The 22730-nt window shown below is 32.6% G+C and overlaps 2 protein-coding genes across 7 annotated transcripts in view; one reads left to right on the top strand and one right to left on the bottom strand.

The window, feature by feature from the left end:
* Positions 1-3689: 3689 nt before the first annotated feature.
* Positions 3690-5224, bottom strand: Rrp45 (exosome complex component Rrp45). Its single transcript, XM_035369259.2, has one exon. It carries the CDS (start codon positions 5076-5078, stop codon positions 3780-3782), a length of 1299 nt encoding a protein of 432 aa, XP_035225150.2. The 5' UTR covers positions 5079-5224; the 3' UTR covers positions 3690-3779.
* Positions 5225-5630: 406 nt separating this feature from the next.
* The window catches only part of LOC146998682 (uncharacterized), a 146829-nt gene continuing 129729 nt past the window's right edge, over positions 5631-22730 (top strand). For 2 of the 6 annotated variants that reach the window (XR_015039679.1, XR_015039678.1), the window contains exons 1-3: positions 5631-5978; positions 11958-12090; positions 18027-18081. The gene's annotated coding sequence lies outside the window, so the exon portion shown is untranslated. Of the gene's footprint in view, positions 5979-9564; positions 9724-11957; positions 12091-18026; positions 18082-22730 lie in introns of all 6 variants that reach the window. The other 4 variants (XM_085811549.1, XM_085811548.1, XR_015039677.1 and 1 more) reach the window with 4 other exon arrangements.

The raw sequence follows: 22730 nt of genomic DNA, 5'->3' as shown, positions 1-22730 counted from the left end.
GGCCTTTGCACTTTTAGATCCTCATTTGGAATTACAACAGAGATAGAAGGAATACAATGAAGATTCGCAATCAAAGAAAAGAATATTACGTTACCGGAGATGTTACATGTGCTCAAGGGAAAAAAACAGAAAATCAAAAACTGTATGTGTGAAGTGTAAAAAGATATATATGTCAAGAATACTGTGAAATAGAAGCTTCGTGTATAAACTACAAAATATATAATTCTTCTTGAGCCTAATTGACTTGGAAATTAATTATATAACTCGGCTAATCTTTGGAATATGGTAACGGGTAGTTTGGCGACATTTTGGTAAGGCGATAAAGGTTACTAGCTAGGACTTTAGCAGTGTGCATGGATAAAGTCAAGAGTGTGCGCAATGCCATTTTTGTGCAATTCTGGGATTTTTTTTAGGTGAAAATAGGTCGACATGTACATGGATGATACCGTGTATGTGCAATTCTTAAAAACGCGGCAAGCAGTGGGCGATTCTGCTCTTTCTCCCAATTTCGCACCTAATCTTCGTCATGATTAAGCACTTTTGTTCCATAAAAGTTGTAGCATAAGCATAATTCGGCAAGCAGATTGTTGGAAAAATATGGTGAGTAAAAAAAAATGCCTTTACTTCGTGAAAACAAAATGGCATCCAAACAAAAACTAGCAAGGTTGTTGTAGCAGGGTTTGAATTACGCTTATGCTACAATTTTTATGGAACAAAAGTGCTTAATCATGACGAAGATTAGGTGCGAAATTGGGAGAAAGCGCAAAATCGTCCACTGCTTGCCGTGTTTTTAAGAATTGCACATACACAGTATCATCCATGTACATGTCGACCATTTTCACTTAAAAAAACATCCCAGAATTGCACAAATATGGCATGCACACACTCTTGACTTTATCCATGTACACTGCTAAAGTCCTAGCTAGTAACCTTTATCACCTTACCAAAATGTTGCCAAACTACCCGTTACCATATTCCAAAGATTAGCCAACACAAATTTCTCATAGAAATCAATGATTCCTAGTCATCTGAAGAAAATGTAAGTACTTTTGATTTATTTGTTATTAATTTTAAAATTAACATTATTTTCAAGCTATATAATGAATGTTGAAATTAATACATAATGCATTACTAATTCAGAAATCAAACAACAAAAATCAGCGTTATATTTACAAAGTTTTCACAGGACTAGTTTCGATGGTTTTACCGAACCACCATCTTCAGCTGCAAAACCGCAAATGAACAAGATAGGAAATAATGATTAGATAAGGTAAGAAAGCCTGGACAAGAATAAGCAAGTGGCGCCATCTGTTGGTAAAACCAGAACTAAAACATAATTTCTTTAAAGGCCAAAGGCAAATTTGGATTGGAATTAGGATCGTTAACTAGAACAGAAAGATTTTTATGAATGTGAAATGCCTCTAGAAAATCCAGTTCTCCAATGGAAGATGTTTTTTGAATAATTTTGGCAGCAGAAAAACTGAAAGTGTGGTTTTCAGACCAACAATGTTGAGCAACAGAAGACTTCTGTGTTTCCTTTTGTCTAACATATGCCTCATGTTCCTTGACGCGAAATTTTAAGGCTCTCTTAGTTTGGCCAATGTAAATTAAACCACACTGGCAAGGAATCCTATAAATACCCCAGGAATTCATATCCGGAATGGGGTCCTTGAGTATGGAACTCGGAATTTTATTGATGGGAGAATAAACAACCCGAAAGTTAAATTTCTTCAAAATATGTGCAACTTTACAGCTAATTGATGGAAAGAAGGGAATGACAACAGAATTTTTATAATCTCCTAAAATAAGAGTGTGGCTTTTAGTGTGTTGAGATGAGAATTTTTTAACTGCTTGATTAATAATGTTGGGTGAAAAGCCCCTGTCAATAGCTATTGCTTTTAAATAATTTAGTTCTTCATCAAGGGCTAGTTTGGAGGAGCAAACTTGAAGAGCACGGAAAACATAGGAATAAAATGAAGCTAACTTTTGTTTAGTCGGATGACATGATTTAAAGTGAGGTGGAAGGCAAACCGATGAAGGTTTACGGTAAACCGTAGTACTGAAGTTGGATGTGTTACGTGTGACCAGAATGTCGAGAAACGGAAGAGAATTGCAAGTCTCAAGTTCAAAAGTGAACTGAATAGCAGGATCAATAGAATTCATTGTTGAAAGAACTTTATTTAAATCATCTTTATTACCTTCAAACAGAGTAAAAGTATCGTCTACGTAGCGGTTTTTTTTTGAAATTTTGTTGTTTGATTTCTGAAGTATTTATTCGGCGTGTTATTGTGACATAATGCATTATTTTACTGAATTCAAATAATATGTTTCATTTGTATATCATTTAATTGCGACGCACGCTCTCGTGTTACATAATACAGCACGCATAATCCCAGGTTAACTATACACCGCTAAATGTCATTTATTAACCTATTTATTTTACTTCTATATGCTAAATATCTCATAACTTGACTGTACACCAATAAAATCATGGCTTCTATATGATAAATATCTTGCAACTTAACTATACACCACTAAAATCATGGGCGATTAGCCGTTGGCGAATAAATGCGCACTAGCGCCAACGGATCCTTTGCAGAAGAAAACCCAAAAATTAGATTGTCACAGAATTAGTAAATTTAAAAGTTATTAAATATCAAATGTATGTAATCAAAATAATCACCAGAAATTTCAACAAACTGCTATCAATTAGCAATTTATACTGTGTGTGAAAAATTCAGTATAGCTGTAAATGATAATAGACTTCAATTATTAAAAACTAGATGATTCACTGGTAGCAAACTGCTGGAGAAAAGATATACTGATTAGAAAATATCTGAAAAATAAATAGAACAAGAAACAGTTTCTTTGCCCCAAATAACGTATTATGAGTTACTAAGACAAATGCACAGAATTTTGGTAATTTGAAATTTTCATTAATGAAATTAAGATTAAAATTTCTCGAGCTAAATTTTCAAAATATATATATATATATTTTTTTTTACCTCTTACCTTCAGCATTTGGTTTTCAAAAAGTTTATAACAGGTCTGACAACTAAAAGAATATTTTAACAGTGAACTTTAAATAGCCATGTACTCACTTTTATGAACATATGAAATCCAATAAAGAGCTTTTAAGTAAGAAATTAGCTAATCATAAATATTCAAGAGTCGAACAAAAACCAGAATCCTAGCCATCCATACCACCTTCAGAGCAGAAACTCTACAAAATGTATGCAATCTACTTTTTAATATCTTCAATATTTTGTCCGAACGTTAAAAATTTCCATTTATTCCTTAATACCAACTTTATGTGTCGCGCAGGCCTGTATGACATACATGTAATAGGTTTCTTAATTACTTAAATGAATTTATAAAGTGTCCTGGGCATCCGCAGAAATTTTCGGGGAGAACAGGGTATAAATAATTACATCAATAAATTTTTATGTAATTGGAGGTTCAGAAGTAGATCATAGAGTACAGCATTGCATCAATAAAAAACATGCACTATGTATATAAATAAAAATAATTTTTTTACCTGATTCTTTTAGTCACATGCCTACTCACCCATGAGTGAACATTGTTTAGGATTCTCTATTTATAATACAACCATAAAAAGAAAGATAAAATTTCCTAAATTAATTATATTTTTTACATGTATGCTTTAAAAAGTGAACAATTAAAAAATATTTTCTTCCTTTTAAATGTAATCTTTATTAAAAGAGAAACATATTCATCATACACTATTTATTTACAATGATTATTACTGCAAAGAACACTTAGGCAAATGGATCACTTGAATACCATCCCCGTGATTTGGTTTTTACATCAACTTGATCTTCATTAATGAACACTGTTTCTTCTTCACTATCAAATTCTATTTCCTCTTTCATAGAGCCTTGTCTATTTCCTTTCACTGATGTTCCTTCGTTCTGTGATTCATTTTCATCTGATGATTCAACTTCTGGCTCTACACCCCACTTACTAACTCCACCTTCAAAAACTGCCATTTCAGGTTTATTCAAAATGCGCAAAGCACGTTCCTTAACATCAGAAGTTTTAATCTCTGACATTATAACTGGCATTGTATCATTATCTTGTACAGTAATAACTTGAGGTTCTGCAGGAGGCAACTCAACATCTTTATGTTTACTAAGAGCATTTAAATCAAACTCGGGAAGAGGACATTTTGCACCCAAAATAGTTCCAGTCTGCAACATATTTACAAGCCCAACTGCTGCATTTGTAGCCCTTTTGTAAGCATCATCATCCAAAGCTCCTCTAATAATCTGAGTAACTGCCTGTGCCCTCTGAACAGCAGCATTCTCACACCTCTGCAGAACATCTTCCTGTAATAATAAAACACCACGCCGATGTATAAAACATATTTCCTGGTGTGCATTCATGCCTATGATATAGCAGCCATCACAGACCTTTTCTTCAATTTCTGTTGGATCAATAAGGATATATTCACCTTGATTAAATAAAGCTAAGTTTACAGTAATAGGCATATGGTGTAAATTAAGAGGTACAGGCTCTCTATCTTCAGGTGAATGGACAGTCACTTCTGTACCCACTACAGTGATATCTGGACGCCTGAAGTGAGCAAGAGCAGAAACAGCTGCAATACTGGCACATTCTATCAAATTTCCATCGTCATTGATAGTGTGAATATCTACTCGAATTGTCCACACTTTCATTCCTGCTACAATGCATAAAGATTCCAAGTCAATACATTTACTATCTCGCACACATCTTTCCAGAGATCTCTGATATTCAACTGCTTCATCGGAAGTTCTCATTAGAGATTTAGCTTCGGGAGAAGCCATGGCAGAGAATTCTAAGTTTATGTACAGAGCACCTTCTGTAGGTGTTGCAGGTTTCGGTTCTGTAACCTCAGAAGATACCTGAGCCAGGGCACGAGTGTTACCTTGCATTACAAGGCAACAACCTCTTTCCTGGCCGAATGTTATTTCCAAATTACGTCCTTGAGATAAATCCCTTCCATCTAATCGTTTACTTTTTCTTGTAACACAATTCACAACAAAATCACGTTCGCAAATTGAAGTTATTTTCATACTGAAGAATGATTTTAAAGAATAACTACAAAGCTACTATACTGAAATAAATACTAAGAGAATATTTTATCCATCTTTTAAATTTATTACATAAACACGTGTATTTAACAGTAGTAATTCCTTTCGGTGCATTACCGTTCTAGGATATTGCCTCCGAAGAATAAAATATTTAAAAAACTCAAATGATGGGAATGGATAGGTCATGAGTTTTTTTTTTTAAATAATACTTTAAAATTTGTAGTTTCTATTTATAGATACAACGACACCAATAAATGCAAAGTTCTAGTCTCTCAAGTATAGGATTTTGACCTGAAAGAAAGCTTTTTTTACTGTGACAGGCCAAGACTGTGATGAGGTCCATAAGATAAATAAGAGAAAGATTCACTTTCCTTCCACGTTGTTCAGAATTTAATCGATTCTAAACATATAGGAGATATTTTATGATATCTTAGAAAATTCTCTTATTTATCTTCAGCTTTCAGAATTTTACTAAGTATTTCGCTTTTTGTTGGTCATGAATTTTTGCAGTTTCATATTAATAACTGCGAAACACTTGGCAACAGATTGAAAAGTTTCGGTTCGCGTTTCGAAATATGTACAGGTTTGTTTATTTGTGTTGGTAGTTTTAATTAATAGTTACTAATTTTTTGTTGTGTTTTGAAGTATTGTTTAATTAAAGTTTTATAAGGAAATTTTCAACATCAAGATAAAATAAACAACTGTCTGCTTTCTGTAAAATAACCCTAGTAACGAATGGTTCGTTTTCTGTTTGATATATTGCGATAATTGATATATTGCGATAAAGTGATTGTTGTGCTTGTTAGTATATGCGTACCGTGCGATAGTATTTGTTGTTATCTAAAGAAGGAGGCATAAGTTTGTTTGATGCTTTAAGTTCTGGTAAGTAACTATATTATTAAAAAAATTGCAATGAAATAACTGTCACTTGAATTCATTGACTCTATTGATGTCAAATTATATATAAGGAATAGAATTATATGAACTTAGAGCTGTATAAAACTTAAATGAATAAAATATTCCTCTTTATAATCATATCTTTATTTTAATATTTAATGCTTCCATCTCCTACCCCCCCCCGAAAAAAAAGACAAAAAATCTAATAGTACCTGTTAAAAATATGTTTTGGGATTTTAGATAGCCTTCCCTCTGCTTTCAAGTTATTGTTTATGCAGTAAGTTTATTCCTTAGACATGAGAAATATATTACTTCTCTTTTAACCCATCTGATTGTTATGGGTTTGGTCGTGAAGTTTTTAATTCTCCCAAAATGTCATGAGTAAATGGTATTCTGTTGATTATGATTTATTTCCTACCAAGACTCATTTTCTTCTACCCCAATCCAACCTGAAATGGAATATATTAGAAGGCCACAGAAATTCTTGTATAGAATAGATTAGAAAGCCACCCTTGTAATGCAGACTTTTATGTCCATAACTGTACAGAGGTAAAAGTACATGATGTGCGCTGCCTAATCAAATAACTGAATCCAGTTCTGTTAAGAGTGTAAGTTGCATATCTTGTTTTAGTTTTTGAAAATTTCATGTATCAAATAATATCTGAGTAAGCAAGAAATAGACTTTAGTCAGATTTGTAATTGAAAGTATACTTGCTATCTTTTAAGAAAGCTCACTGATGTAACCCAGTTAGTGCTGATTTTTAGGATAGTAGTAAAATATAATCCATATGTATGATATATGGTCATTGAACATCATAGTAAATAAAATATAATTTTTTTTTTTATTCTACTCATTGCATGGCTCTTCACACTTTAAAAAGAATTTTTTTTTTTTTTTTTTTTTTTTTTTTTTTTTTTTATATATATATATATATATATAGTCCAAAGGGGTTTTGCCTCTGAAGGACTATTGTTTTCGTTGCGATTTTGCATTGGTTCACTATAAATGCCTGTTTCACTTTTCAAACTGTTGCCACCAACTGTTAAGAGTCCTGCATTATATTTGAAGAAATTAAATAATGAAAAATCTGCATGTATTTCTTGCATCTGTATGTATATTTCTCGCATTATGATAAAACAACGGTACATAGAGCCGTCGAATCTTGAATGACTTAATTCTACTGCGAGTATGGGCATGTGGAAGCCTAATTTTTAAATTTCGAATTTGTTTTATTATCGATCTCGTATTTTGTAAAACTCTAACGAATTTTTGATTAACAAACTTGAGGATTTCAAAGCGAGCAATGCCTACGTTGCACAGAAAATCATTTTGATCTTCCGCATGCGAGACTCTGTATCGGAAATTCTAAAGATATGCTCAATTTAAAACTATATTGCTCTTTGAACTGAATTTTATGGTTTAAGTGGAAAGAACATGATATTTAATAAGTAAAGATAACAGACGGAATGTTACAAAAATGCCTCTTTGGATGTAATTTAAAATCTGAAACCCTTCAGTTTTTTTTTTTTTTTTTTCTTTTAAATCTTTTCAAGTATAATTTCAATGATTTCATTTTTGCATGTTTCTTGGGACATATGGGAGTCATCAATGACATAATGACCTATGAAAGCTTGTCTGCAGAGTAATGTCATTTGGCCTTTTTTATTTTTTTATTTATTAGCCCAGAGGGGCAATTTGCAAGAAAGGCTATTAATTTCATTTTGGCACTTTGTGTTGATTCACTTTAAATCGTGAATCACTTTTCAAATTGTTGCCGCCAAATTTTTGAGCCCTGCATTATATTTAAACAAATTAAATAATGGAGAATCTGCACGAAACTATGTATGTTTCTCGCATTGTGATAAACCAACAATACCTAGAGCCAGCAAATTTTGAATAATGTATGTCTCCACCCGAATATGGGCTTCTGGAAGCCCAAATTTGGAATTTGTTTTTGTTATCTATTTCATATTTTGTAATGCATTTATGAGTTTTTGATTAAGAAATTCAATGATTTCAAAGCAAGCAATGGCAACACTATACGGGGGAGGGGGTATTTTTATCTCCCTCGTGTATCAGAAACTCTAAAGATATGCTGTTTTAAATAGTTTGTGATATTGCTGTTGAATTGAATTTTATGGTTTAAATGTGAAGAATATGATATTTAATAAGTAAAGGTAACACACAAAACATTAAAAAAATGCCCTCTTCGTTATAATATAAAATCTGAAAGCTTTCAGGTTTTTAGGCCAAAGGGTGATAGCCCAGAAGGGCTATTAATTCCATTTGGAATTTTGCGTTGAAAACTTTAAATGTCCGTTTCACTTTTCATTGTTGCTACCAAATATTATCACCCTGTGTTATATTAAAGAAATTAAATAATGAAGAATCTGTGTAAATTTGTATATGTTTCTCGCATTGTGATAAAAGAACGGTACCTAGAGCCATCAAATTTTGAATAGTGTAATCCTCCACCAAATATGACCATTTAGAATCCCTAATTTGGAATTTATTTTACTATCAATTTCATGTTTTGTAACATTTTGATGTACTTTTTATTAACAAGCTCAACGATTTCAAAATGAGCAGTGGCAACACTGTACAGAAAAAAAAAAAAAAAATTATCTCCAGTGCGTGAGACCATGTATCAGAAATTCTAAAGATACGCTCATTTTAAAATTATTTTGCAATATTGCTGTTTAATTGAATTTTATGGTTTAAGTGCGAAGAACATTATATTTAATAAATAAAGGTAAGACACAAAATGTTTTAAAAAATGCGCCTTTGGACATAATTTAAAATCTGAAACCTTTTCAGGTCTTTTTTTTAGTCGAAAGGGGCTTGTCCCTGAGGAAGGACTTGTTTTCGTCTTGTGATTTTTCGTCGAATTACTCTGAATGTCCATTTCACTTTTCAAACTGTTGCCACAAAATATTATTGCCCTGTATTATAGTATTTGAAGAAATTAAATAATGAAGAATCTGCAGAAATGAATAATGTTTCTGGCATTGTAATAAAACAACTGTAACTAGTTTTTGTAGCTGTAGTGTTTTCTGATAAAATAGTTATGTGCCATATTTTTATCATATATTTAAGTTAAATGTGCATGTATGTGTCAGTAACCTTGTGGAAACTAAAAATGCCAATGAAGTTATTAATATGTAATGCAGTCTTCTGATAACTAATTTAGACCTATAAAATAACTAATAATTTCTGCAAATAGAGGGGAGAGAAAGAAATGTATCTTACTACACTCTGAACCCTTTATTTAGCAATGCGTCTTTTATTTTTTTTTAACTCATGCTTGAAACACTTTTTTTAGTGTTACACATATTTTAGTAAATGAATTTAAAAGTTTTTTTTTATATTTATAAGCTACAAATAATACATAAATATATATTATTTTTTCAAGCAATTTATGTATAATTTTGCTAACATCAGTGTGTCATGCACCAGAGTGAGCATTATCATTAAAACTTGAAAATAATGAATTTCTCTGTTTAGAACATTTTTTGTGTTCTCATATTTCTGTATATATTTGGCACTTACGTATTATCGTAATCACTTTAGTAGAAGTCACCAAAGTTTGAGAAGTCTTCAAACTCTGACAACCATGCACATAACAGTTCTTTAGCAATAGCACTAGTATGTTGCAATCCAAAAATTTACCAAATCATCTTTATTTCTGTAAAAAATTGCCAAACTGCACCAAGGAGGCTGTGTGAATATGTAAGTATGAAATATTTTTTGTACATATCTGAGGTTGTTAACTTGTATGACTGTTTTTTGACTTTTATAAGTTAGTATGACTGATTGTGATATGATCTGTTTAAAACATTTTAAAAGATTGCATGTCATGTTCTAAACTTTAAAAAATCTCTTGAAATGCAGAAAGTTATCTTGTGCTGTGTAATGATTTCCATCAAGTTTTGCTACTATCGCAGATCCAAAATTGAAGACCCCACTTTTTTTTTTTTTTTTTGTTATAGGCATTACTTGAAAAAATACATTAATTTTATATGGCTGCTGCATTATGTTACATATAGCTTTATTGGAAGATCAGTCCAAACATATAAAACAGCTCAAGTATCACACAAGAACAATGATAAATAATAAAAAATAACAAACATTTATAAAGTAAGAATCAGAATAAATGAACATGGGAGCAAAAGTAAAAGTTAAAATTTAAACTGCAAGGAAAGGAACATAGGAGATGTAGTCTTTACCAGGAGTTCATGAAAGCTCTGGCATTCCAATATAGTTTATTCATCTCACCACATTTCTAAGACTCTATATCTAGTTCTGGGCATATAAGAAAATGCTCTGCATTCATGATGCCCGAATTGCTGCTGCTTTGTAATGAATATCATTTTACATATAAAAATAGTTCTGTATGAGCGTGCTGTTAATTTATATGCTGTATTATCTAAAGGAATATACTGGAAAATCATTCTAAAGCCGGTGAATGATTCCATTTGATCTTTTTGTGATCTCTATTAAATTACAAATTTTATTTAACACGTTGAGCGCCACACGTATTTCTTAGACAATCCCATTCAGGCCACGCGTGCCGCTTAAAAGCGCTGGTATTGTAGGGTCAGGAGTAATGGCCAGAAAAAAAGACTAAGAGAGTTGTCACATTTTGTATTAGCAGTAATGGAGAACCGTTTTTATATTTACCATATTTCAATGAAATCCATTAGTCCTGTAATGAATCAAAATTAAGTAAATTTTAAATAAATTTTCTGTAATTCCATAAAAGTGTAAATTTTATAGTTATATATCATGATACACACTGTCAGACAGCAGTCTAGTATCGGCCACAGATGGCTGACGCAACCTAAACAGAAAGTCTAGTGTCGGCTACAGATGGCTGATGCGTCCTAAACGGAAAGTCTAGTGTCAGCCACAGATGGCTGACACAGCCTAAACAACATAACGAGTTGCCTCATGAATATTTTTCAGACAGGGGGCTGATCAGTTAGACTAAAACTCTATATGAATTTAAAACATTAATTACAGAGGCATCTATACATCTAGTGGTAGTTCTTTTAGCTGCAAAAGATCTTTAAAGATACATAGTTCTGAAAGCTGAGTTTCTAGATAAGTAGCTAAAATACTTAATTTTGATAATGTTCTTGCTTTGTCAACTTTAGAAAAGATTTTGTGGTTTTCCCCAGTTATTTTAGAAAATATTTCCGTATATTATTATTATTAAATGTGTTCAGTGATTCTAATTCTTGAAAATCTAGAATGTGATGATAATCCATATTGAAGACAATTTTAAATTTGTCATTGTATTAAATCCACCAAATCAGACGTAATCAGTTTTTCTTTCTGCATTATAAAAAAAGTTTAAAATGTTTTTGACATTATTGAACTTTCTTTTTCAATTATGCTATTGAATTTGCAATTTGCTTTTCAATTATGCTATTCAGTTATGCTTTTGGCAATATTGATTTGTTTCATTCTTCATTGATTTTGATGATTTCATTATGAACAGATAATTTACTATGTCTGTATAACAATTTTCACTAAGAAGCAAGCTGATAGCCCTCGAGGCTTTGCCATAGTCACACACACACTAAGAAGCAGTTTTCCTGTTAAAGACAAACAAATTAATGCTTTCAACAAAAAGCAGTTTTCCTGTAGAGAAATTTTAGAGTTTTATTATTATTTTAGAAAATATTTATAATATTATTATTATTATTTCTAAAATGTGTTCAATTATTCTAATTCCTGAAAATCTAGAATGTAATGATAATCTATATTCAAAACTATTTTCAGTTTGCACATACATTAAATCTGGCTAATCAGACATAATTGGTTTTTCTTTCCACATAGTGAAGAAAGTTAAATATTTTTGAAATTATTGAACTTTCTTTTTCAATTGTGCTGTTGATTTATTTGTAATACTGATTTGTTACATCCTTTACTTAATTTGATGATTTTATTGTGAACAGGTAACCCCCTCTATCTGCATAACATTTTCCACAAAGAAGCAGTTAATGTATACAGCAGGAATGTTATAAAGGAAAACTGAGCCCTGAAATGTTGATAAGTTACTCTTGAATTCTGAAAAGAAGCATTCCAAAGGTAAACTTTAAAAAAATAAATAAATAAATAAATAAATAACTAGAATTTATTGTTTTAAGTTCATTATCACTAATTATAATCATTTTGTATGAAAATAAGTAATTTTTTAAGTCAGAGAAAGGTTAATTGCTCAGAAACAAAATGGCTAGTAAATATTAGTAATATTTTCTGAAGCATTTGCCTTACATTTACATCTTTATTACACATTGAAGACTTTTATTTTATTGTTCCATGACCATAAAATTAAATATTTTTAAATTTAAAAAGTAGTCAAAATAATTATTATAATTACATTATTTTAGATTAATGATCTGTTACAAATAACATATTAATGATAGATTCTCATATTGTGTATGTACGCTCTGAAACCCTCAAACTTGTTGTTTTAGTACCTGTGTTTAATGACAACATAATTTTTTTTTAAATGAAAGGTTAGATTATTTGAGTATGGCAAAGCAAACAAAGGCTATCAAACTAAGAGGAGTAATGACTTAGTAGAGAACTTTCTAAGGCTTGTACTCTTGTTACACATGCGGAAAAAACCATGAAAACCAACCATGAAGCCAGCCCATTCGCATAAAATCAAACCTAGGCACTCAAACTTCCAATGTTCAGTGGGCTTAACCATTTGGCCACTGGTAAGGTTTGAAAATAAAAGAAATTATTAGCTTACAGTTTGACCATAAGTTTAGCAAAATATGTCCCAGTACTGTCTTTCCCCAGTATTCAGAAATCAATGCCCCAGTATTGTCATTCATTGGTAGTTCTAACCACGTATTTAAATTAGATGTGTAGAGTTTGAATTAGTGAAGAAACTTGGGTTTGTGAGCTAGGCGATCTCAATATTATTCTTGCAATCTAATAATATTTTTAAAAGTTAAGAAGTTATGTTTCTCACTAGTTAAATGTATCTCTGATTCAAGATTTGTTTTACCTATTTGTAACATATGAGTAAATCTTTTTTATAATTGTATTAATAATTATTTACAGAATAACTTTAAACATTTGTAAAGTCAGATCCTATGTTTGTTAGTCAAATCCTGTTAGCCTTCTTGTAAATGATTTGTGTTTTACAATCCTTTTTTTAATGCTAACTTAATGAAATAATATCTTCTTAAAACTTTTCATCTGAGCACTTTTTAATATTTATTAGAATGTACTTATCTGATTAAATATGTGAGTTCCTCAAGTTCTTTATGTTTACACAGTGTAAAGTTTTGTTACTCTTTCTATGTATTGGAATAATCCTAGTATAATATGATCCATATCCATATCAGAAAGATGCAAATTGATGATATTTTTTAGTAATTTCCTTCAACATTGTTGCATTATATTTTGTTTGCCATGTATCATATTGTAAAAGACAAAATTGCAATGGAAGTTGTCTTAGCTATTCTAATTCAGTAATTTTCTTTTTAGTAGCAGCTGTTTTAGAATTAATAAAATTATTATCAGATGGTATATCTGTAAATCATGGAATGTATGTTTAAATTAACTGCAATTGGATCATAAATAGCTAAAAATTCCAATGCCTTTTATGATGAGTTTTCAGATGCTGTATGGCCTTTAATTGCACATTTTTTCCAAAAAATTAAAATTCATCAACTAATCTTCTCAGAATAATTCTCTTTTCTTAAATATATGTATGTACAGTTATCTGCTATGTTCTCATTTAAATATTAAAACAATGGTCAATTCTTCAGGATCATAAATGTCTGCAGGCACTGTATGCTTTTATGATGCAGAAAGTCTTTTTATGGTTATTTTAGCAATAATTAAATAATAAATAACTAAAACCAATTTCAGTGTAAAATTTTCTTTTAAAAAGAAGCAAATGAAGTAACCGAAAATATGTGATCCCTTCCCCACTTTTAACAGTGCTTTAATAATATCATGCATTTAAAATTTTTAAGAAGTTAAATGTTATATGAGCTGACCAAATTATGTAAATGTGAAAAGCAATAAATAAAAGCATATATTTTTTTACACTAGGAGGATAGGTGTGCTTTTATAATTAGCTATGAAGACAGAATCAAAGTTTTACAATGGCAGTACTAAACAACTGTGCATGTCTCCAATGATTTTCTTTTCTACCTACTCTTTTATTGTCATTGAAACTAATAGTGTCTTTGTTTTGAGTAGTGAAAAAAATAGGTTATTTGTGCTATGATTAGTTTACTTTTTTAAGTTAAAATTTGCCTATGGTGCTTTTTTGAAAGCTAAAAATATTAGCCAAGAGATATGTTTATAATTAATTGACTTGGGTTCTCTACATTTTTCTAGAATTAGAATAGCTGTACCCCCCCCCTTTTTTTTTTTTTTTTTTTTTGGTAGGATTAGTTAGCTCTTAAATTAATTGTACTATATTTTTCTAAGTTTTGTAGTTAGCCTTTCTATCTCGGAATATATATCACTGGAGTCAGTTGTTTTTTCAGTGATTTGATGAGAAAGCAGTTGTTTTATTGTTATAACATCCTTTGGAAAATATGCAGTACACAATAAAGTGTTTTTATGTGGTAGTATAAAGTTAAGTTTAGAGTTTTTCAATTTTGTATCATTTATTCAAAGTAGATTTAAATGTTAGAATTCTTTATTTTATAAGTAAATGGTACACACAAAAATACAAGCAGTTCTGATCTTCCATTCTAGTTACGCAATCAACAGTATTCAACTTATTTTTTTCGTGTCTTGAAAGCATGACTTGGATACATATTAAATTATATGTACCATGTCCATAAAAGTTCTTACTTAGCCTTTATTTTCGCAGCCATTAGTTGTAGGCATATCACAAAAAAGTTTTAAACAATGTAAGTCTTCATGTTTGGGCATTTTTAAATTTAAAATACTACTTTTATAAAAATTATGAAATTTAAATTGTTATATGTAAAAAAAATAAAATATAAAAAGTGTGGCATACCCTGAGATATTTGATATTAAAGCTGCAAATCGTATTCAAGGTTGGTATGCAATTCATAAAGCAAAATGTTTGCATGTAGCGAAACATAAAATACCAGTTAAGAGAATAGGTTTCTGTTGTTAATAGATTAACGCCCTTGAGTGGCATAACCATCTTTAACCGGTCATGAGACTTTTAGTCACTTGGTATATATTAGTTAATAATTTAAAGTATTTTGCATTCTTACTTTCTTTAATAATGTAAATATCATCTGAATCAATGGAAGTTTATGAAAACAGAGATTAAAATGAATAATAATAAAAATTTAGCTAATAAAAGCTTTTTAAATAGAGGTCTTTATGAGCAGATCCAAGAAGGGCATGCCACTTAGAAGGTAAAATCAATGAGGCTATGCAAATTAATGAGGAAGGGTATGGATCATGGTTAGGTTAGGTTATTTGCCATATGAGGATTTATCTGCCTTAGAGGAAAGATTCTTTCATTGATGTCTTTATGAGGGGAGATAGCTTGTATTCACATTACACATGGTGAAAATTCCTAATTTTTTTCAAAATCTTATCACAGATTCGTATAGAATTTGTGTTCTAGTAAGTCCAGTAGGCTTCAGTATTGGTACCTAGTAATAATATTATCCAAAGTAAATAAAAGTATTTCTAGGTTAATGATTTTTACATGATTATTTTATTATTAGGAGAAGGACTGTGTGTATTCAAAATTAGGTGGTTGTGGATGCTGCCGTTTTCTCACAGTGTGAAGAACACACATATATGCAGATTCATCATTATTTAATAATTTATACATATACACAGAATATGTCATATAATATGTAGAGTCTGTTATTATGCAAGGTTTATAATATTTATGTACCTATACAATATATGGTTAGTAAATAGCAGGACTTAGTAACCTGTAGACATTTTTATCATATAGCACTGAATAATTTGCAAGCAAGTTTGGAAAGTATTAGAAAAAATAAGAAGTTCAATTGCAACTATTATTAAGTAATGTTTTTTGTGCAGTGACTGGAAAAAAATGGATGTTATATATTTGACTAGAATCATGTCGAGCATTAAAATCAAATTGCATATTGATTGCATATTCCTTTTGAAACTCAAGAAACATCTGATTGATTATTCGAAACTGTAGTTGGAGGAATCATTTTATATGTAAAAGCTAAAATACACTCTATAGGGGAAAAAAAAAAAAAAAAAATCGATGCACCAAGAAGGAGTTGTCTGATGGAGACAAAAATTGGTGGATGGGAGGATTATGTACAGAATAGAAAATAATTAAAATATCAGAGCAATTGAATGATTTATTTCAGAGTTACATAGTTATAAAAAAATGAGCTTAATAATGTGTTAACCCACCTCTAGACTGGATGCAAGCTGCCACATGGCATGGCATTGACTGATAAAGCTCCTGGATGGTGTCTTGAAGTATTTCTTGCTAAATTTGCTCCAATTATCGGGCTAGTTCATCAGCATTCCCTGTTAGAGGCAGTCTGCTGTCGTATCCCTGACATGCTCTTTGGGAGAGAGATCTGGCTGGCCAAGGAAGTGTTTGACAAGCTGTAAGACAGTTCATAGCAATATGTGGTTTGGCATTATGTTGCTGAAAAATAAGGCCAGGGGCCTGCAGAAGGAACGGTAGCAAAAGAGGTCAACATACCTCTGGGCTGTAGTTTTGCCTCTAATGACGACCAAAGAGGTCCTGCTATCAAGGGAAATGACACCCCAGACTATAACTCGTGGTTGAGGGCCTGTGGGGCATGCAGTAGTGAAAGCAGGATCAGCATGCTGCTCTGGGTGTCTCCAGACACGTCTTCGATGATTGTCACGACACAGTTGGAAGCGGGATTTGTTGCTTAAGACTATATGACCCCAGTCAGCATCATTCCAACCTGATCGAGCCAAGCACCACTGTAATCTGGCTTGACAGTGTGCAAGTGTGAATGGCGTGTGGTGTAACACTCGGTATGAGCATATATTTTTCTCTATCAGCCATCTGTGAATGGTTATGGTGGATACTTGTGTGCGGTTCACATGTCTGATGGTTTATAGTGATGAATCAGTTGCTGTGACAGCTGATCTGATAGTCACTCTGCCCTCATCTGTTGTAACCCTAGGTCAGCCGCTACCATTATGATGCTGAAATCTGCCATTGTCCACCCGGCCACCAGCGGTCGAGTGGTAAAGTCGCTGAACACTGGTAGTTTGGTCTGAGGTTCAAATCCCGTGAACGGGCTGGCTTCATGGGTGTTTTCATGGTTTTCCCCATGTGTAACTTGTATACAAGCCAGTTTCCCTTAGAAAGTCCTCCACGAAGACATCCCTCCCCTTAGGCAGATAGCCCTAGTGTGCTTTGCCATAATTAAATACACACACACACATACATTGTCCACCCATTCTTGCCAGCATCTTCTAATCACTGCATCACTTCGACTCATATGATGAGCGATTCTTTGATTTGCCCAACCTACTTCTTTCAGTTCAATGATACCACCTCTTTCAAACTCTGACAGTTGCTCATAATAAGCTCTAATCTTGTGGTGAGGCATTTTTTTCAGTCATTGACAGGTATCCTAAATCGCAATGGAACAGAAATTTTTAACAACAGTTCAAGAACAGTAAAGGTATGTACATCTGCTGGATGCTCAGTTCCGATATGCTCTCAGTCAAGTTATATACGTCTGCTGGTGTCCAATGAATGTAGATTGCGCTTTTCATTCATTGGACACCAGATTTTATTCATTTGCGTATTTGATCAAAACATTTATGTGTACTAAGTTTCAATGCAATCGTATGATTCCTTCTTTGTGCATCAATTTTTTTGTTATAGTGTGTATAAAAAGTGTGCTGTGCTTGCAAATATGTGAATGGTGCAAATGATTTGCAATAAATGATCATTATATTACATTATGACGAACTATTAAAAATACATCTCAGCACTTGTAGATGAAAGAAACTATATTTCTAGCATTATTTTTAAAAATTATCTCTTTTGTTTTATAAATTAGAATTCATGGATGGGAAGATAATGATCTAAACTTCCTTGAGAGGACACTTCATCAGGTAATCCTTTTTATTTGCCTTTATACTTGTTTATATACTTCATATTCACCTTTATATATATATATGTATATGTACATGGTTCACATTTTCATTAATTATGTTCATAAATGATTGTTTTGTTGTACCCTTTAAAAATCTCTTTATCACTGTGTGCAGTATAACATACATGTATGTAAAATTTTAATTCTGTAAAATTAAATATACACTGAAGAGCCAAATACACTGGTGTAGGCGGATGTATGTAAATATCAGAAGTATAGAACTAATCACAGTAAAATATGGTGGTCGGCAGCATTTATATAAGACAACAAGTATCTAACAAAGTTGTTAGATTGATTACTGCTGCTACAGTGGCAAGATTTAAGTGAGTTTGAGCATGGTGTTATGGTCGACACACAAGAGATGGGACATAGAATCTCTGAGCTAGTGATGAAATTTGAATTTTCGCGTAAGACCATTTCATGAGTGTACGGTGAATATCAGGAATCCGGTAAAACATCAACTCTCCAACATTGCTGTGGCCTGAAAAAGCTCGGAAAAGAATGGGACCTACAATGATTAATGAGGAACATTAAACGTGACAGTGCAAGCCTTCCTCAAATTGCTGCAGATTTCAGTGGTGGGTCATCAACAAATGTCAACATGCAAACTAAGCAATGGACTATCATTGGTATAAACTTTTGGGAGCTGAAGGCCCACTTGTGTACCATTGTTGACTGAACGAAAGGAAGCTTCATGCCTAGCTTGGGCCCACCAACACCACCATTGAACTGTTAATGATTGGAAACATGTTGGCTGGTCTGATGAGTTTTGTTTATATTGCATCAGGCGAATGGACACGTATGGGTATGTAGTCAACAGAGGACTGTTGCAGCTGGTGGAGGCTCTGTCATGGTATGAGGCATATGCAGTTGTTGTGATATGAGAGACCCCTGATACACCTAGATATGACTCTGCGAGGTTACAGATACATAATCATTCTGTCTGATCACCTGCAACCATTCATGTCTATTGTGCATTCCGACAGACTTGGACATTTCTAGCAGGAAAATGCAAAACTCCACACATTGAGAGTTGGTATCGAATGGTTTCAGGAACACTTTTCTGACATCAGACATGTCCATTGGCCACCTAGATTCCCAGACATGAATATTATCAAGTATGTCTCTGATGCTTTGCAACATGCTGTTCAGAAGAGATCTCCACCACCTCACACTCCTGTGGATTTGTGGATTGGCTGCAGGATTCATGGTGTGAATTACCTCCAGCTTCAGATATTAGTCGAGTCCATCTCATGCTGTGGTACTTCTGTGTGCTCTTGGTGTCACTGCACAATATTAGGCAGTATACCAGTTTTGGACTGTGCAGTGTATTTTCTGTAAATCTGGGGCAGATATGTTTTAATATTTTTTCTTGTTATTTGTGATTAAATTTTATCTTGTATGAATTTAAAATGAAATTTACTAATTGTTATATATTAAACTTGGCTTATATCTGCCAATATTTTTTATGTCATCAAGATTTTTTTAAGTTCTAGCTTATGAATTTCCATTAATAAAGTTTTAAGCTGACAGTATACTCTCAGTTTTTTGTAATTAAACTTCATTGTAGAATTTAGAAAAAACTAGTATCAAACTCCTAACAGACTTGCAGCAAATTATCACTTGGTCTGAAGTAATAACAAAGCCTTGAAAGGATTTAAAACGACCTTTTTATTAAATCAGAACTTGAATATAAAATGCATGTCTCATGCTTAGAAATCAACTATCACTTGTGGCGATGTAACTGAAAATAAGGGTCAAATTCAAACCAGGTCTAGCACTCAAAAGCTACACAATTGATTTAACACAAAGTGGGCTTAAAACTTGTCAGTGTCATAACAATTTAAATAGTGGCAGCTATAAAGCAAGCTGAAAAATTACAATCTTATCTGAGCTAGCAAAATCTAGTAATGTGGCTTCTAGAGGCAGAAACATGCTTTGTCTTATAATCCAGAACCCTCGACTTAAATACTGTCTAAACTTATTTGCATTCTAGTGGGGAAACGGAAAGGAGAAGTGATAGTAAAGCTGAAATTATAAGTAACATTTTCCAGCATAATTTAAATAATTGTGCCTTGGAACAAAGATGTAATATTATTTTTTTACTAAAAAGCATTGAGATAAATCCATAATTAAATTCAAGCGTCTCGCTCCATACAAATCTCAAATATACTCAATTGAGGCAAAACCAAACATGACCAGCACTGTTGTACTTGGATATAAACTTAAACTGAATATCCTTAAGGGAAAATAAATTTCTCTTACCTTTTGCTTCTATAGTACTCTTCATCCGTTTCTAAACAAACTCATTTCAGGACAGGTAAGTATTTGTGCATTGAAGTCTTATTCTTTGGTGTGGCCTCTCTCAGCTTCCATGCATGCTCAATTTTTCCTTTCAATGCCTGTCTCCCATATACCTGTCGATTTCACTTCTAGCTGGAAAAATTCTGGAGATGCCAGCTGCTTTCTTGCTTCTGGCCTCACTGTTGAAAACGTCCTTCGGCACTCCTGGGCCTTTAATGGCTGCTATGTCTGTTGATGTGGCGGTAAACCCTCTTTTGGCTCTTTTAGAACTTCTTCTATTGTTGTGGCTTATCCTGCATCAGGCACTTGCATGAAAACTTTTAAATGTATGTTGGGCAGCCATACTTTTTTCCATTGCAGCAAAACACTTCCGGCACCTGGTTCCTCATGTGTTGATTTTACCTTGGCCATTGTTGATTACTCAATTGCTCATTGCATCTGCTGGATCCTTTTAACTTTTCTCTTTTCCTGGAAACTTTTCTTTTTGCTTGTCTGGGCACCCTTTACCTGTCAGATGGCTTTCATTTGATTTGTTGCACTTGGGTCTTTTCACTTTCACCATTTTTGGCCTCCTTTCTTTTTCTTTCCAGTACTTGCATTCCCCAGGTCAATGGTAAATTCAACATATTTCCAGTTTGTCTTTCGTTGTTCCTACTAGGTGATTCCTGCAAAACATTCTTTTAGAGAGATATGAATGCACTCATAATTGCACTTTATTTGATCAACATTTTCTTTTACAGTTTTTTGATCTGGAGCTTTTAACCAGACTACAGTCTCCTTATTTTTTCAACTCACTTGGGCTAATCAGTCTTGATTTGTTATTATTATTTATTGCTTTGGAGTAAAATCAAAAGTTATCAATAATTTAATAATCTGCAGCTATGCTTCTAATAACTGTGATATCATGGTATTCAAAATAGTCAGGATATTTTTAATATTCATAAATATTTTTAAAATTCATTGTCTGTTTGTAATTCTGTGATAATTGTTTCACCAGAATCCAAAAATTTTTTAATTAATATTTCACATTTGAGTTCATTCATCTTGTCTTAATTTTGTTCTTAATGGAGCATCCACAACTATATTTTCTTTCTGCAGGAGTATGCTTAATTATTAAGTTGTATTCTTGTAGCGTATGAGTCTCTCTTATGAGTCTTGGTGATAAATACTTTCTATAATACAACTAGATCCTGGCACCATGATCGGTGTAAATATTTATTGATTCCTCCCTCCCAAAGAAATTTCATAATTTCTGAATAATGAAAAAAATTGCTAATGTTTTCCATTTGGTAGCAGTATAATTTTCTTGCATTGGATTACTAAAATATGCAACTGGCTGTTTGTCATGCATAAGCATGCCTCTTACTGCCAAATTCGATGTGTTTGCAGAGATTTCTATGTTAAAAATATGTGTATATGTGCCAGTCCCAATATTTACTTTATGAAAATTGGCAACAGTAGTTTTTGTTGTCATTCAGTCTCTATCTGGTGTGCATTGCTGAGGTTGCTTATTCCCATGTAACCTAATATTCCCAATATATTTTTTATTGTTCAACCTGGACTATGTCGTTTCTTTAACCCACGAATAACTTAAACTTTATCATGTTATCAGCACAAAAAGCTCAAAAGGAAACGCCATTATGATCAAGGATTGAAGATCACACCGAAACCTAACCTCGCAGATCGCCGAAGCCTAACCACGTTGTGAATCTGAAGTGAGCGGATAACCATTCTTTGATGAAGTAAACAAAAATATTTTTTGTGAATTTAGCTCGATACATTTACTTGAAGAATGACATCTGAAGATTATAAAATGCCGAAACTAAACGGCGATAATTATCACACATGGTGTATCCGTTCGTGTGCCGTGCTGGTGCAGAAGAGATGTTGGAAAGCAGTGGAACCCGGATATGGAATAGAAATGAATGAAGCAGAGAGGAAAAAGAATGATGAAACTCTTACCCTATTATTCCTCATAGTTGAAGGTACATTTCTAGATGATATCGAAGATTGTATTAGAGCCAGAGACACAACTGTTTAAAAGAAATGCATACAAAATTCGGTCTGCTTCATGTACTGCAACTTATGAGAGAATTCTTTAACATAAATATGAAGCCAAATGAGTCTGTCCAATCCTATCTAGCAAGATTAATGGAATTACACAGAAAATTAGCTGATGGTGGATATGCATTCACAGATAGAGAAGTGGCCCTAGTGATGCTTGCTATTGGGACGGTTACAGCCGAAAACATCGCGGCAAAAACATCGCAGACGAAAATGTCGCGGAGAAAACAACGCAAGGCG

This window comes from Stegodyphus dumicola, chromosome 2 (assembly GCF_044657685.1).
Source record: "Stegodyphus dumicola isolate Sdum_Otavi_A_Nest chromosome 2, ASM4465768v1".
In the NCBI taxonomy this organism is placed as follows: Eukaryota; Metazoa; Arthropoda; class Arachnida; order Araneae; family Eresidae; genus Stegodyphus; species Stegodyphus dumicola.
This window is presented reverse-complemented; position numbering and strand designations above follow the sequence as displayed.

Coding starts and splice junctions, on each gene's coding strand:
- Rrp45 (XM_035369259.2), bottom strand. CDS start 5,078: ATGAAAATAACTTCAATTTGCGAACGTGATTTTGTTGTGAATTGTGTT.